Source organism: Bos indicus x Bos taurus, chromosome 10, assembly GCF_003369695.1.
Source record: "Bos indicus x Bos taurus breed Angus x Brahman F1 hybrid chromosome 10, Bos_hybrid_MaternalHap_v2.0, whole genome shotgun sequence".
NCBI classification, from domain to species: domain Eukaryota; kingdom Metazoa; phylum Chordata; class Mammalia; order Artiodactyla; family Bovidae; genus Bos; species Bos indicus x Bos taurus.
In genome coordinates, this window is record NC_040085.1 from 59,362,006 (window position 1) to 59,380,352 (window position 18,347).

The window sequence follows — 18,347 nt, forward strand, 5'->3', positions numbered from 1 at the left end:
CTAGACCAACCATTTAAAAATCTAGATAAGATACTCTGGAATCTTGTTGTAAAATATCCCATGAACAAATGAATAGAATCCAATAAATTCTGGGGCTCTGAACAAGGAAATAACCACAGAAAATAGCAGTGCATTATGTACTGCTTTCACCCAGGCAGGATGATTTATATGAACCGTATGTTTCAGAATTTGCATGATGCAATCCACCTAAGTTATACAATCTCCTCCCTGCCTTAAGTAAAATGTTTATCAGATAAAACAACTTAAGTTTTATAAGTACAGGAATTTTAATTTTGTAAAGGTAAAATTTTTATAAGTACAGTACTTATTTATAAGTTTTATAAGTATAGTACTTATAAGTACAGGAATTTTAATTTTCTAAAGGTAAAATTTTTCCGGGTTATAATTTAGTCTTCATAATAACTGGCAAATGCTTTTAGAGATGCATTTGCCAGTCACATAAATTTCAAGAATGTGAACATGACTATAAAACTGACATTTATTTATTAATGTTTGGAATTCCTTCTCTTTTGTACTTACTTGAAAACTTTAATATAGTCAGCAAGTTCAGGAATGGAAGTGATGTCACCCTAGGAAAAGAATGAAAACATTTTTTTCTCACTTTTAAAAAATCTGAAACTCTGTTTAGCATCTGATATTAAGAACCAGCTTGTTCAATCAACAAGGAAAATTACATAAATTACAGATTATAAAGATTTTAAAGGTATTATATACATGGTCATATAGTACAAAGGTATTTTCAAATGGCATAAAAAGCTATTAAAAGTTTGATCAATACAGCCATTTAGACAATCCATAAGAATGTAGTGTTGATTCTAATATGACTAAAACTGTTTATAGCTGCATACAGAAATTTTCTGACTCTTAACAGTCCTGAGAATAGTGTTTCTTCTGTAATAACTAATATCTAAGCATTTAAAAATTTTACTGAGATCTATTTATTCTTCTTTTCATAATATTTCAAATTTGGAGATCAATAAACGGATTTTACCATGGCTTGAAGTTAACTTTTCCTCTGCGGAAATGTTCTCCCACTACTTGTAAGAGAACATGCAGACTGTACTGGCAGAGGATCTCTCTCTACTGTGTTGGAAGCACTAGAGACTAAACAGTATTAATGTAAAAAACTTCCCTGAAAATTTCTGGAAAATCTATGTCTGTATTCTCTAAAGCATTAAATATTTCTCTATATGTCCCAAACATTTCATGAAAACCTAATTCCAAAAAAAGGTACAAGCATCAGACTAAATTAATAGGCAAAAGATTCACCCTACCAAAATTGTTGATGTTTTCCCCCCTTCCAAAGTAATCTCCAGGTCTGAAAGGGCAGCATCAACTTCATCAACTTCTTTGTCGCTGTTGTTCAGATGATTCTCTGACGTCATGATCGACAGCTTATTGATATGATACTAAAACCAAAGTGACATTTAAATGACTTTTTTGACTATGAATTTTTAAGTGAGATTATTATCTGTATCTATATTGAATGCCTTTTGTCACCTAATCTGAAAGGCTAAAAGTCTCCCAAGAATTAGAAGGATAGAAAAATGATGGGCATGGCACCTGAAATCAGTGTCCTAAACTTGCTAATAAATCTTTATTCAAAAAAGGATTTTTTTGACAAACACAAATGAATTCAGTTTAGGAATCCCTAGGATTTAGAGTTAACACCTCTTCCACTGAACTCTACATGAGCAGTGACTTTTAAGTGCTCCATCCCCCCTGCAGTATTCCATGTCTAGCACGCAAGCTAGAAGCAACAGGTACTGGATGAATTGAACAGACTATGCATAAGGTCTGAATAAATGCATTAACACTGATTATCTTATCTTACTTACTTATCTTACTACTATTACTACTTATTACTGCTAGGTACTATTACCCTGCAGCGGGAAGTTAGTTATCGCTATTATGTTGAAAACTAAAGTTCCACTGCCTCCCCATCTTCAATTCAATGCTGAAAACCTAATTTACATTGTCATTTATACATAAGAATAAACATGTTTATATGTGAATACATACACCACCCTGACACACATGAATACTCGCATATACATATATGTATATACATAATAAGTAGTGGTAAGTCCTCCTATATGTACATAAAAAAATCTTTGGGTGTAAAACTAGTCATGATTTTAAACACACTTAGATAAATGGTTTAAAACAAATATTAATGTTTAGATTCTGAGGCTAAACTTAGGAGGTTTTATACAAAGTTAAGCAGAACTTTTAAATCACTTAATCATTTATCTTTCAGACCACTAAATAAGTAGCAATCATTGTTTCTTAAGGATTCATTCACCAAATACAATCTGTTCATGGGAACAATTAGTAAACTAATGCTGAGGCCAATTATCTAATTAACTAATAGAGGCCAAGAGGTTCCTCCATTTTAAGATTTAGTGAATTAATAATGACTAGTCTCTAGCTATGGTCCCTCGTGGCTCGGTAGTAAAGAATCCGCCTGCCAATGCAGGAGACACAGGTTCGACCCCTGGGTCAGGAAGATCCCCTGGAGAAGCAAATGGCAACCCACTCCTGTATTCTTGCCTGAGAAATCCCATGGACAGAGGACTACAGCTGGGCTATATAGTCTGTGGATTACAGTTGGGATAGTCTATGGGGTCACAAACTTAGCAACTAACAACTACTACTCTCTGGCTGTATCTTCAGTTGTGCTGAAATGAGATCCTTATAATGGTAGAAACTTTCATATTCATAAACCATGAAGGAGGTAGGTTGAGGCTCTCAGGCAGTGGTCTCAAATATCAGAGTATAATAAGAAGCATATGGAGATCTGATTAAACATAGAGATGCTTAGGTTCACCCTCAGAGATTTTGACTCAGCAAATCTGGAGTCCAGCCTGGGCCCCAGGCTGCTAAGTGCCTTAGATGAATCTGATGCAGAAGGTCCTTATGAGTTATACTGGAGAAATCCTGGCTGTGAATGGGACTGGTCATAAAATCCAGCTTTGCTTTCAAATGTTACATGATTGGATCTAAATGCTTAAAAAACAGTGTTACTAACTTTTCTAACTTTTCAAAATCCACAGCTTCTTACTTTGAAGTACTTTGTTTCTTTTTACTATTGTAGATTTATTTTACACAAGGAACCAGAAGCTCTAATAAGAGAATAATTCAGGGTGCAGCCTATGTTTAAAATAAAAAATACTAGGCATCTCCTTGCCATATTTTCCGAGTTTCCCTGTTCTTGTGCTGGATGGCTTCCAAGAGGCTTTGGTCAGTCTCTGGGAAGGCTTCTAACAACTCAGGGGATTTGTAGTCCAAATTTCTCTCACTGAATCTAGATTCTAAAATGGTCCAGGGAAAGCTATGCTTTGGGGCATTTAGTCTCCATGAATTAAAATCCAGCATTCTGAGGTGTTTTTCTACTGAATTGAAATGGAATATCTAATGTTTACTGGATGGGGTGGGAGCTGGGGAAAACCGCAGAATAGTCCCATTTCTGTGACAATTTGACTATGTGTATACTCATTCAGTAACTACTTTTTGAACACCTACTATGTGCTGGGCACTGCATGTAACTATTGGCTTTTTTTTTAAAAATGAAATAATATATAAGAAAAGCTGTGGTTTTCTCCATATACATTTTACAAGTTTTCTTATTACTTTGTCATCAGCAAAATTTTCACTAGACAATTAAAAGCCCTTACTCTAAGTGGGAAAAATGTAGACACAATGCTGTAACCAAGTGAGATATCTTCCAAAAACTGTTCTAGAGTTTAATTCAAGAAATTCTTCAGGTAGCCTTAATGATCCAGAAACATAAAGAAGAGTCTTAACTGATTAAGCAAGTCTCTAGAAAATAAATAATTAAACTAATTCATCTGTCATTCATTTTCCATCTGGGGTTCATTTTGATTTCCCTCTTTTAGAATATAAACAGAGAAGAAATGAGCTGTTCTTCCTCTTGAAAAAAACAATGTTGTGAGTCTTAACTGAGAAACTTTTCTGGGTACAAAGAAGAATATGGAAGATGGAGAGCATTTTTATTTGTGTTCTAATGAAGAATTAAATCACTGTTAAAGTAAAAGACATTCAAAACTAAATGTTCTTTTTGCTTACAATACTCAAAGAACATCAACTTAATCAGAACTTTACACGAAAATGGAATTCCACCATAATCCGAGAACACTTAGATAGCTGAAATGATTCATCTAGAAAGGTTAATCTAGTGGTCAGACCTCAGTGTCTCTAAGAATGCGGAACTGTGGGTGCTGTCCTAATATTACTTTACCAGAGGGGAGATCAGTGGACATCAATTTCTTAGTAAGCCCTACTATAATTCTGAAATAGGTGGTATGCAAGATCCACATTTGTTAATGTTGGTTACTTGCTTCTTAAGGAATTATCATTCTAAAGACTTATTTATGTTTAGTTTCACTAGTCTAATAAAATTTTATCATCTTAAAAGGTATTAATTTCTGCCATAGCCCATTTTATAAATAGTACCATTCCCAGTTATTTACGAAGTTATGCAAGGCTTCATTGCAGAAATCTGAATTTTAATATGGATTTTATTTCCAGGGGAAAAATGGATAGCTTTAAGCTAATATAGATCTGGGGGTCGGAAAATATAGAAAAGTAATTAAATATTTAAGTATGCCACTAAACTCTTACATAAGACAAAAAAAATTAAATTCACATATTTTGCCTTCTAAGTGTCTATTCACTTTCTACATAGCAAAAAATAAAACATTATATCAAAATACTACTGGAATTACTATGCCACTTTACCATGTAAATAATCCCCTACCCATTCCCCTTTAAAGTCTAATTTACCAATACTCTTCACTACCTGCAAGGCTGCAAACATCATCATTTCTTCTTCGGTGCATTCAATTTCTTCCAAGAGAATAGCCCACTTGGCCTGCTCATAAAGCTGATTGATTCTGATTGCATCATACTGCAGCAAAAGGAGACACAATTCTTCTGTAATATGTTACCTTTAACATTAGCAATAAGGAAAAAAGCTACTCTTAGGGTTATACATATCTATATACACCATCTCTATTTTTTCATTAAAAATGGCATTAAAATATGCCAAAAGATTTTTACATATTCAGTATTAGAAGTAGATTCTGTATGTTATTTTCCAGGGTAATAACCATTAGGTATACTGGCCCTTAACAAAAGGAATTTAACTTGAAGACATTAAAGTAAGGCAGAACTGACTGCTTTTCAGTATTGTTTTGCAACTTACACTAACATGTCATAATCACAGAGTAAATTAATTATTTCAGGGAATATCTTGCTTACTGTGGAAATGTATACCCAGACAAAGTAGCAGGTCCTTGGAAACAGGAATTATTTTAAAAATTCAAAATAAAGGGCACACACACATTTGTGGAAAAGACTTAAGTGTTACTGAATTATCCAGTTATATTAATAAAAACTAGTAGTAATATATCTTAGAATAGTAACAAAATGCATAGCCCCTTCCTACCCCATGCAAATGTAACTGTGTTCCCAGAAAACTTTGGGTTTACCAAAATTAGGTGTGATATAGCCTAAAAAAGAATTAAAATGATTTTTTATAATTCTATATACATTTTAGTGTTGTACAAAGTATTATTTAAGCACATAATTTAAGATGATAAATATATACATTAAAATCTAGGCTATAATCTAGACATGAAAAGTATGACGGGCAGACAAGAGAAGTCCCCCCACCCACAAGGATGATACGAAAGCAAAAGATCCAAATCTCTGTCATGTGTTTTCTGGGGGAAACACTCCAGATTTTATAGCAAATTTCATCTTATCAGAAAAGCACAGTATTTCAGTAGCAGAGATGATGACAACCACTTGACAGTAAAAACATATTACAATGTTTGGCTGTGAAACTAAGAGAAATGTAGACTTAAAAAGAATTAAAAAAAATTTTTTTTGAAGCAACATCTGGGATATGTAATTAGAAATTTGAAATTAACTGAACAGGTAATCTTTCAGAAAACTTTTCTTCTACCTAAAGTAGAGTTGAAGAGAGATGTTAAAAAACATAAACTAACTTTACCAACTCCGTAGTAAATACAAACCATGGAACACAGTATGGAGATTCCTTAAAAAACTAAAGATGGAGCTACCATATGATCCCGCAATCCCACTCCTGGGCATACATCCAAAGAAAAACATGGTCAAAAAGGATACACGCAAGCTTATATTCATTGCAGCACTGCTTACAATAGCCAAGACATGGAAGCAACCTAATATCCATCAACAGAAGAATGGATAAAGAGGATGTGGCACACATATATACAATGGAATATTATGAATATTAATATCGTAATATTAATTAATAATATTAATAATTAATATCATTAAAAAGAATAAAACAGGGTTTCCCTGGTGATCCAGTGGTTAAGAATATGCGTTGTAATGCTGGGGACACCAGTTCAATCCCTGGTCCAGAAGATCCCACATACTGCAGAGCAACTAAGCCTGAGCACCACAACTACTGAGTTCATGCGCTCTAGAGCCTGTGGTCTGCAACAAGAGAAGCCTGCGCGCCACAACTAGAGAAAGCCCAGCACGCACAGCAACAAAGACCCAGTGCAGCCAAAACTAAAATAAAATACAGAAATCTTTTTTAAAAAAAGAATGAAATAATGCTATCTGCAGCAACATGGAGGAAACAGATTGTCATACTGAGTGGTAAGTCAGACAGAGAAAGAAAAGTATGGTATGATATCACTTATAAGCAGATTCTAAAAAGAAGTGGTACAAAGAACTTATAAAACAGAAACAGACAGCCTTACAGAACAAACTTATGGTTACCAGTGGGGAAGAGTGGCAGAAAGAATAGTTAGGGACTGACATGTATACACTGCTGTGTTTAGAAGTTATAACCAAGAAGGACCTACTATACAGCGCAGATAACTCTGCTCAATATTACCTAACAAGCTAAATGGGAAAAGAATTTGAAAAAGAACAGATACATGTATAACTGAATTACTTCGTTATACACCAGCAACTACCACAACATTGTTAACCAACTATATTTCAATATAAAAGCAAGTTAAAAATACAAATCAACCAACAATTCAATTATCTTAACAAATAGAAAACGGTTCAGTTATGCTTCCAACCTACTAAAACAATAGACTTCTTTAAAATACCGGCAATTGTGTCCAAAGTTTTGAGTTTCTAATATTATATTCAAGACTTGCTATCCATATCCAAGCAATTCCTTAACCCACCAACTTCCAAGAAACAAAGAGAAACAAAAAGAGACCCCTCTAAACCCTCGGTACCTTTGGATTCAAATCAAAAAAGCTGTAATACTTGAATCGGAGCAGCAAGGCCTCATTTTCCTTCACATCTTGTTCCATGAGAGATCTTGAGGAATCAAGCCACCTGGACAAATTAACAAACACAGTGGAACAGAGCAAGACAGAATTAACTTTCTACCTCTATGTAGATAAAGAAATTCTTAAATTGTATCTATATTTTGAAACTTACCCTGGTTGGGAGGGATAAATTAGGAGGCTAGGATTAACATATACAAACTACTATTTATAAAATAAGACAATCAGCAAGGACCTATTGTATAACTGTGTTCAGTTGTACATACAGACAGACAGACACACATGCATATATATGAAACTGAACTGCTGTGCTGCACAACTGAAACACTATATTGTAAATCAACTATGCTTCACTTAAAAAAACCTTGTAATTTATAATAGCAAAACAACAACAAATGAAACAAAAACTTACCCTTGGTTGATTTTTGCTTTGTCAAGAAGGGCTTGAGGTTTGAACATTTTCGCCAAGATTTCTGGTGATGTTATCGGCTGACTGACAGCAAGTATACCAGGGTTGCCTTCTGACAAAGCACTGTCACCAAACCAAGCAGAAGTTGGTGACAAGGGGCTTCCATCATGAGCATCGTAAGTAGGGGTCATTGTTTTACTATAAAGTCCTGGGCTTGAATATATACTTCCTAATAAATAATGTGAAAAATAGGTAGTAAGTATGAAGGATAGTTATCTTAGTTTCCAGTAATACATGCTATAATGATGTATAACACATTGTGAAACACAAACTTCGTTCTGGAAGGGAAAGCTTTAGTACATTATTTTACCTGTCTTAGAAACATGTGAAATTAACTTTACTTGAATAGCATTAAGAACATGTAACAATAAGGTCAAAAATATAATTAAGTTGGTAGAAATTCTAGGGAAAACAGTTCAAGAGAGTTAGAATACGTTAAGGATATTGCTGAAGCAGACAGACCAACACTTTTGTTTTTTAATTGTGCCAAGGCTCACCTTTCAGAGGGCCAATGTAAAGAACATCAGTGCCTATAGAAAAGGAAAGAAAGGAGTTCAGAAGGTAAAGGAAAGGCAACAATAGAAGACAGAAACAAAGAATGAAAATGAAAAGAAAATAGGAAAAGGAAAACAGATTTTCCTGTGAATCATAAACTGAAATAAATATTTTAAGTGAATTTAAGAGTAAAGAACCTTAGAAGCTATAACCTAAAATGAGCTTTTGTTCAACGCAAAAAAATGAGGTTGTGCTCTTGGCACGTGTTTAGTGACAAACATGTATATTTATCACCCTCTGAAATCACCATACCCTGTTTTAAGACAGCTCAATGTAACTGAATAAATTCACATAAATTAAGATAATAATTTTATGTTGTTGTTTTCTCAATGAATAGTTGAACTGGCTCCAACAGTTACAAATAAAATATTAAAGCAAAAGGATATATAAATTTTGCCCTAGAAAGAGGCTAACAAAAGTGCATTTTATATTTAATCCCCTGAAGTTACAGAGATGTTATCTTTTTAATCTTCAGCTTCCTTAGTGTTAAAGGGCTAGGCATACATTTTTTTAAATACTTATTTTAAAAAAAGAGGCTACATTAAAAAAATTTTTTAAATTAGTCCAGTGATGATCTATTCTCTGTCATTTAAACCACAAAAATTGAGACTTGATAAAGACTTTAAAAAAAAATTCAGAATGACATTAAGCAAAAGCACATCCCCTTCAAAGTTTCAACTCTGTTAATATATTTTATCCTGTAGTAATAATTTTTAAAAAGAAAATGTATAAATGGGTGTCACATTGTTAATGGATGCTGTTAATGAAATAGCTGTTTTCCTTACCTAACTTAGGAATATGCTTAGGAATTTCTTTCCTGTCATCTCTAACTATACACCACCCATAAGCACAGAATGATAGAAACAACTACCCATGAAAAAGTGATGGTAAGGCTAGAGATGTTTAAAGTTGTCAAGACAGAGTCTAGGAAGAGAACATAAAGTAAAAAAATAAAAAAACAAATCAAAAAAAAAATTTTACTAACCACAGGGTTATCTGATTTGATACCTCTAAATGTGTTCTCCCAAAGAATACTAAAACAATTTGTAGAACGTGAACATGTAGAATGTGAAGAAACAAAGAAGGCTGTAATGTTGCCTTTTAGCCTTTGAGGAAGAAAACTGGAATATTTAGTTGTAAAGCAAAGAACCTTAAAATACAAGGGTATTTTGTGAAAGAATTACTTATAAAAGGGCTGAGAACAATACTCCAGCTCAAATGTGCAAAGGAAAATTCTGCTATAGACGATACATGTAAATAAGGTGTGGAAATGAAACTTCTTTATGAAGTTTCTAAAACAAAATCTATTTCCCTACGTTACGCAACACCTAATATCAGCCATTCAATCGATTCCCTTCCTTCTTATTTACCTATACTTTGTATAATCTACATTCCATACTTTCATTTCATTTTGCTATTTGTTGTTAGGCAGCCTACAGTAATAGCTCATATGTCGTCATTTGAGAGGAGCAAACTGAGGCACAGAGAAGTTCATATATTTGTCCAGTGTCAAGAACTATTAAGTTGCAGAGCCAAGCTATAAATCAGCAGTCCGACTCGACTGCAGCTAAACACACTGCCTCCCAGGTACCATAACTTATTTAAGCCATTTCCAATCGGTGTGCATTTATTCATTTTAGAGTTTTATTACTGATGTCACCACTGCTACTGCAAACAGTGCACTCCAATAACCATTTTTATACTTATTTCCCAATTCTAGCAGCACTAGATCAGAGGGTATGTGCATTTTAAACTCCTTTTAAGTCCCAGTTCAGTGACAATCTCAACCAGCCTGTACTCCTGATTGCCCAATTTAAACCTGATTGCCCAACTTAATTTTATTTCAAATTAAATATTTGAAGCAGAAAACTAATAAAGGGTACGATGAGGTGGCATATGTACTCAGCAACAAAATATATGAGTTTGCTGGACACCACAGAATGATAACTTAAAAACTATAAGGGTGAAAAACAAAGACTTTATTTAACAAGCACTACAGTATGGACCACCTACTATAAATATTAAAGACTCATTACTTTTATAATTAAAGAATAGTTTTTAAAAAATGCTTTGATGTTTAAAATGGCAAATTTTAGTTAGGAACAATGGTATCCTGCATGGTGATTTTCCTGATTTTCTCGATTACCTTAGGACCGACTTTTCCTTTGTCGACCTGCCTTTAAGATTTCCTAGAAAAGTTCCTAATGAAATAATTTTCTACTTCCATAGTAAATCTTGATTTCAGTTCAGTTCAGTCACTCAGTCGTGTCCGACTCTTTGCGATCCCATGAATCACAGCACGCCAGGCCTCCCTGTCCATCACCAACTTCTGGAGTTCACCCAGACTCACGTCCATCGAGTCGGTGATGCAATCCAGCCATCTCATCCTCTGTCGTCCCCTTCTCCTCCTGCCCCCAATCCCTCCCAGCATCAGAGTCTTTTCCAATGAGTCAACTCTTCGCATGAGGTGGCCAAAGTACTGCAGTTTCAGCTTTAGCATCATTCCTTCCAAAGAAATCCCAGGGCTGATCTCCTTCAGAATGGACTGGTTGGATCTCCTTGCAGTCCAAGGGACTCTCAAGGGTCTTCTCCAACACCACAGTTCAAAAGCATCAATTCTTCGGCACTCAGCCTTCTTCACAGTCCAACTCTCACATCCATACGTGACCACAGGAAAAACCATAGCCCTGACTAGAAGAAACTTTGTGGGCAAAGTAACATCTCTGCTTTTGAATATGCTATCTAGGTTGGTCATAACTTTCCTTCCAAGGAGTAAGCGTCTTTTAATTTCATGGCTGCAGTCACCATCTGTAGTGATTTTGGAGCCCCCCAAAATAAAGTCTGACACTGTTTCCCCATCTATTTCCCATGAAGTGATGGGACCCGATGCCATGATCTTCGTTTTCTGAATGTTGAGCTTTAAGCCAACTTTTTCACTCTCCACTTTCACTTTCATCAAGAGGCTTTTGAGTTCCTCTTCACTTTCTGCCATAAGGGTGGTGTCATCTGCATATCTCAGGTTATTGATATTTCTCCCGGCAATCTTGATTCTAGCTTGTGTTTCTTCCAGTCCAGCATTTCTCATGATGTACTCTGCATATCAGTTAAATAAACAGGGTGACAATATACAGCCTTGATGTACTCCTTTTCCTATTTGGAACCAGTCTCTTGTTCCATGTCCAGTTCTAACTGTTGCTTCCTGACCTGCATACAGATTTCTCAAGAGGCAGATCACGTGGGCTGCTATTCCCATCTCTTGAAGAATTTTCCACAGTTTATTGTGATCCACACAGTCAAAGGCTTAGGCATAGGCAATAAAGCAGAAATAGATGTTTTTCTGGAACTCTCTCGCTTTTTCCATGATCCAGCAGATGTTGGCAATTTGATCTCTGGTTCCTCTGCCTTTTCTAAAACCAGCTTGAACATCAGGAAGTTCATGGTTCACATATTGCTGAAGCCTGGCTTGGAGAATTTTGAGCATTACTTTACTAGCGTGTGAGATGAGTGCAATTGTGCGGTAGTTTGAGCATTCTTTGGCATTGCCTTTCTTTGGGATTGGAATGAAAACTGACCTTTTCCAGTGCTGTGGCCCCTGCTGAGTTTTCCAAATTTGCTGGCATATTGAGTGCAGCACTTTCACAGCATCATCTTCCAGGATTTGAAATAGCTCAACTGGAATTCCATCACCTCCACTAGCTTTGTTTGTAGTGATGCTTTCTAAGGCCCACTTGACTTCACATTCCAGGATGTCTGGCTCTAGGTCAGTGATCACACCATCGTGATTATCTGGGTCATGAAGATCTTTTTTGTACAGTTCTTCTGTGTATTCTTGCCACCTCTTCTTAATATCTTTTGCTTCTGTTAGGTCCATACCATTTCTGTCCTTTATCGAGCCCATCTTTGCATGAAATGTTCCCTTGGTATCTCTAATTTTCTTGAAGAGATCTCTAGTCTTTCCCATTCTGTTGTTTTCCTCTATTTCTTTGCACTGATTGCTGAGGAAGGCTTTCTTATCTCTTCTTGCTATTCTTTGGAACTGCATTCAGATGCTTATATCTTTCCTTTTCTCCTTTGCTTTTCGCTTCGCTTCTTTTCACAGCTATTTGTAAGGCCTCCCCAGACAGCCATTTTGCTTTCTTGCATTTCTTTTCCATGGGGATGGTCTTGATCCCTGTCTCCTGTACAATGTCACGAACCTCAGTCCATAGTTCATCAGGCACTCTGTCTATCAGATCTAGGCCCTTAAATCTATTTCTCACTTCCACTGTATAATCATAAGGGATTTGATTTAGGTCAGACCTGAATGGTCTAGTGGTTTTCCCTAGTTTCTTCAATTTAAGTCTGAATTTGGCAATAAGGAGTTCATGGTCTGAGCCACAGTCAGCTTCTGGTCTTGTTCTTGCTGACTGTATAGAGCTTCTCCATCTTTGGCTGCAAAGAATATAATCAATCTGATTTCGGTGTTGACCATCTGGTGATGTCCATGTGTACAGTCTTCTCTTGTATTGTTGAAAGAGGGTGTTTGTTATGACCAGTGCATTTTCTTGGAAAAACTCTATTAGTCTTTGCCCTGCTTCATTCCGTATTCTAAGGCCAAATTTGCCTGTTACTCCATGTGTTTCTTGACTTCCTACTTTTGCATTCCAGTCCCCTATAATGTAAAGGACATCTTTTTTGGGTGTTAGTTCTAAAAGGTCTTGTAGGTCTTCACAGAACCATTCAACTTCAGCTTCTTCAGCGTTACTGGTTGGGGCATAGACTCGGATTACTGTGATACTGAATGGTTTGCCTTGGAAATGAACAGAGATCATTCTGTCATTTTTGAGATTGCATCCAAGTACTGCATTTCGGACTCTTTTGTTGACCATGATGGCTACTCCATATCTTCTGAGAGATTCCTGCCCTCAGTAGTAGATATACTGGTCATCTGAGTTAAATTCACCCATTCAAGTCCATATGAGTTCGCTGATTCCTAGAATGTCAACGTTCACTCTTGCCATCTCTTGTTTGATCACTTCCAATTTGCCTTGATTCATGGATCTGACATTCCAGGTTCCTATGCAATATTGCTCTTTACAGCATCGGACCTTGCTTCTATCACCAGTCACATCCACAGCTGGGTATTCTTTTTGCTTTGGCTCCATCTCTTCATTCTTTCTGGAGTTATTTCTCCACTGATCTCCAGTAGCATATTGGGCACCTACTGACCTGGGGAGTTCAGTATCCTATCATTTTGCCTTTTCACACTATTCATGGGGTTCTCAAGGCAAGAATACTGAAGTGGTTTGCCATTCCCTTCTACAGTGGACCACATTCTGTCAGATCTGTAAATCAGCACTAAACAGTAAAGTTAATTTACATGGAAAAATTGTTTTCCCCAGACATGGGATCATGCTACTTCAAATGGTTCCCTCCTCACAGGTACTTGGAGAATAGATATTTACCTAGTTACAGCCAGCAAGTGGCAAAGCAGTAGAGAGTGTGTCACCTGAGCACAGCCTGTAAACAAGGTATGTAAACACTCAGAATTTTATCATATTTCTGTGTAAGAATCTGACTAAAGCCTGAGAATCGCTAATTCACTCATGATCCTTTACCTTTTTAAACATTAAATAAAAAAAGCTTTGTTGAAGTACAATTTACACACCAATATTTCACAAAGTATTCACCTTTAAATATTAAATAATGGAGAAATGATGTTACATAATGGTTTGACATATGAGTGCTAGACCCAGACCAATCTGGATTTGAATCCTAGCTGTGTCCTGATTAGCTTTGTGACCTTGGGCCAATTACTTAACCCTTGTAATGTTCTTTCCTTGTAAGTAAAGTGGGGATAATGCCACCAAAATCACAGATATTCTGTAAGGATGAAATGAAAATACACAAACACATAAATACATAATTGCTAACCATGCTCACATAGATGCTCATAATTCAGGAAGCACATAGGCACTAAAGGAAACTGAGCCTGTTTCTGCCTCAGTAGAATGAAAATTACACCTATGCCTTACCAAGCCTGCAGTACAGGAACCTCTGTGTGGCACTGAGCACAGTGTCTGACCCCCAGAAGACGTCATAAGCTGAGATGTACAGACCTGTTGCTATTTATATGAACATAATATGCAACTGATCAAATCTGTCAGCATTTGGTCCAAACATTGACTAATATGACCAACAAATCATAAAAGCAGGCAAACTTGATATTTAGTATTTCTTTTAAAAATTAATCTCTTATTACTTTTCATGTGTGTATGGGACTTCTCTATAGATAATCAGTCCTCTACATATCATTATCTTTGTGTACTTTCTTAGCATTTCACATCAACTCCTCAAATGTTTTTAAACTGTTTGGATGTAGACAACTAAACCTATTAAAAAAAAAAAAAAAAAAACTCCTTCAACTGAAAACAGTCACTTCACAGACACAAGAGAGCACACCAGTATATGACTCCATTCACATGAGGTGCAAGAACCAGCCCAACACTATTCTGTGGTGAGAGAGGCACAGGAAAAGGCATGCAAAAGGCCTTCTGGGGTCTTGGTATCATGTTACATGCCATACCTAGTTCTGGGTGGTGACAAGTTGTATGCATTGGCAAATATTAATCTATAATTTAAAATCTGTTCATTTTACTATATGTAACACCTCAATTTAAAACAAGAAAGAAAAGAAACCCACAGTTACTTACTCTAAAATATTTGTAGCTTTCCCTTGTCTTAATTCATTATCTTTTGTCTCTAATTGTCTTTTTCTTAAAGCACTATATAAAAGCTCTTCCTTGCAGTTCTAAGACCAACCCTGCCTGATTTCAACCACTCTAAAACCATCCCATAAATATACCTTTCTATGTAGTTCTTCATCTTAAGAACTGAGTGAGTTTTCATTTAAACAAATAAACAAACAAAAAACAACTGAAAGCAGAGAGTCTGTCTACTGTCACATGGCTTCATCTACATAAACCATCAAGTCTAAATCAGATTTCAATTGTATTCTAATGACAGACACATTCTTTTACTCTCTTGGCTTCCTCAGTCTGTAGGCTCTACCACTACTCTTTCCCCTCATTCCCTCCTCCACATTTTACTGGAATTAAAATTGATATTCTTTCTAAGTAATGATTTGCTCATTTTGTACCATATTCAGAAACCAGTGACTCTACAATGCACTAGCCTATATTCCTCAGCCTGACATTAAATACCCTCCAGTGTGATCCAAAAGTTCCTTGGAGGTCTCTCCCCCATGAACTGGCTCAAATGGTTTCTTTACACATCTTGTACTTTTCTTTTGCCAGGATGTTCTTTGTTAATATCATTCTTTCTACTTGGATCACCTATTCTTCTTATCAAAATCCTAGCCACTGGAATCCTAGCCAATTCACAAACTTACTTTCCCAACCTGAAAACTGAATACACCCTACTTGGAATTGTTTTGTCTTCTGAATTCTTACAACATTATTTCTATAATATTCATTTAACATTTATGTATTACCTCTTTAAATACAGTAACTATGGTTTCCCACTGCCTATAAATTACTTAAGAGTAAGGACTACCGTATTTCTTGGTAGCTCCCAGATATAATCAGTACATGAGCAGTGACATAAAGGTTACAAGGTGTGTGACCTTAGATGTTCCTAATCTTTGCTGTTCAGTAGCTATGTCTGACTCTTTGTGACCCCATAGACTGTAGCATGCCAGATTTCCATGTCCTTCACTATCTCCCAGAGTTTGCTCAAATTCACGTCCACTGAGTTGATGATGCTATCTATCCATCTCATCCTTGGCTTCCCTCTTCTCCTGCCCTCAGTCTTTCCCAGTTTCAGGGTCTTTTCCAGTGAGTCGGCTCTTCGCATCACATAGCCAGAGTATTGGAGATTCAGTATTAGTCCTTCTAATGAACATTCAGGATTGATTTCCTTTAGGATCGACTGGTTTGCTCTCCTTGTAGTCCAAGGGTCTCTCAAGAGTTTTCTCCAGCACCACAATTGGAAAGCATCAATTCTTTGGTGCTTGGCCTTTTTTATGGCTCCTAACCTTACTGTTAACAAAGAGCCAGACATGATTGAGCGAGTGAACTGAATCTTACTGTGCCATATTTTCATCCTTATATGTGAATAATAACAATCTACTTCGATGGGATGTAGTGAGGATTAAATGAGTTTCCACGGGTAAAGTGCGTGAAATAGTTCTGGGCATACATAAGTCTGTGTTCATTGTTTACTATCATTGCCATCATCATGACCCCAGAATTTTAAAAAATAAGAATGAACTGAATTAGCAAAATTAAGTTTATTTATTTGCTTCTAAGATCTATCCTAAGAAACTGATTTATAAATGTGCAGCCAATCGAAACATGGAAAATAAATTTTCAGGAACCAAAGAATCATGTAATCTAATTGATAGTCATCTAACTTCTCAACAGACACTGCCCATGTTCCTACTGTATGACATACGCTGTTAGTTCCTAGTAACAGAAAGGTAAGAAACAGTCTCTTCATGCAGGACCTCACAATTATTAGGGGAAAACACATGATATAATACCAAACACAGAGAAGTCTGGTGACTTATGACAGCAGGATACCTAATTCAGGTTGGGGAGGTAACGGAAGGAAATCTGAGAAAGCTTCTTCAAGAAACAAGAGAGGCACTAAGACACTAGCGTATGAAAAGCATAGAAGTTTTAAGTAACCTGATAAAAGTAATAATGTCTTAACTAAATTAGTGGTGGTTTCCACAAAATACACCCAAAATGGAACTAAATGCTAAAAAAACCCTCCAATTTCTGCAATGCCGAGAACTGAGGCAAGTTAAGGTACAAGTCTCCTTTTGACTTTTCCTGAGCACAGAACCAGCTTTTCTTATTATTGATTCAACTACTAACACCTGACACGATGATCCGCACATGACAGACTCTAGTGATGATTTAAAGACTGAGGGAAAAGATGCAGAAGGAGAGCGTTCTTTAACCTGACCACTCTCCAGACTATTCAGTCCATTTATACAGATATCAAAAACACACAGGAAGACCCACTGTACAGCACAGGGAACTGTACTCAATATTTTTTAATAACCTATAAGGGAAAAGAACCTGAAAAAGAATATATCATAACAAACACCCTCTTCCAACAACACAAGAGAAGACTCTACACATGGACATCACCAGATGGTCAACACCGAAATCAGATTGATTATATTCTTTGCAGCCAAAGATGGAGAAGCTCTATACAGTCAGCAAGAACAAGACCAGGAGCTGACTGTGGCTCAGACCATGAACTCCTTATTGCCAAATTCAGACTTAAATTGAAGAAACTAGGGAAAACCACTAGACCATTCAGGTCTGACCTAAATCAAATCCCTTATGATTATACAGTGGAAGTGAGAAATAGATTTAAGGGCCTAGATCTGATAGACAGAGTGCCTGATGAACTATGGACTGAGGTTCGTGACACTGTACAGGAGACAGGGATCAAGACCATCCCCATGGAAAAGAAATGCAAGAAAGCAAAATGGCTGTCTGGACAGGCCTTACAAATAGCTGTGAAAAGAAGCGAAGCGAAAAGCAAAGGAGAAAAGGAAAGATATAAGCATCTGAATGCAGTTCCAAAGAATAGCAAGAAGAGATAAGAAAGCCTTCCTCAGCAATCAGTGCAAAGAAATAGAGGAAAACAACAGAATGGGAAAGACTAGAGATCTCTTCAAGAAAATTAGAGATACCAAGGGAACATTTCATGCAAAGATGGGCTCGATAAAGGACAGAAATGGTATGGACCTAACAGAAGCAAAAGATACTAAGAAGAGGTGGCAAGAATACACAGAAGAACTGTACAAAAAAAATCTTCACAACCCAGATAATCACGATGGTGTGATCACTGACCTAGAGCCAGACATCCTGGAATGTGAAGTCAAGTGGGCCTTAGAAAGTATCACTACGAACAAAGCTAGTGGAGGTGATGGAATTCCAGTTGAGCTA

General features: G+C 36.3%; 1 protein-coding gene across 7 annotated transcripts in view; it reads right to left on the reverse strand.

The window, feature by feature from the left end:
• The window catches only part of FERMT2 (fermitin family member 2), a 77,110-nt gene that overhangs the window by 13,687 nt on the left and 45,076 nt on the right, over nt 1-18,347 (reverse strand). For 4 of the 7 annotated variants that reach the window (XM_027554130.1, XM_027554129.1, XM_027554131.1 and 1 more), the window contains exons 5-10: nt 8,319-8,351; nt 7,765-7,990; nt 7,299-7,401; nt 4,844-4,951; nt 1,296-1,430; nt 541-590 (exon numbers count right to left, since the gene is read on the reverse strand). In XM_027554130.1, coding sequence (XP_027409931.1) covers nt 541-590; nt 1,296-1,430; nt 4,844-4,951; nt 7,299-7,401; nt 7,765-7,990; nt 8,319-8,351 — 655 coding nt within the window. The remainder of the gene's footprint in view (nt 1-540; nt 591-1,295; nt 1,431-4,843; nt 4,952-7,298; nt 7,402-7,764; nt 7,991-8,318; nt 8,352-18,347) is intronic. The other 3 variants (XM_027554134.1, XM_027554132.1, XM_027554135.1) reach the window with 1 other exon arrangement.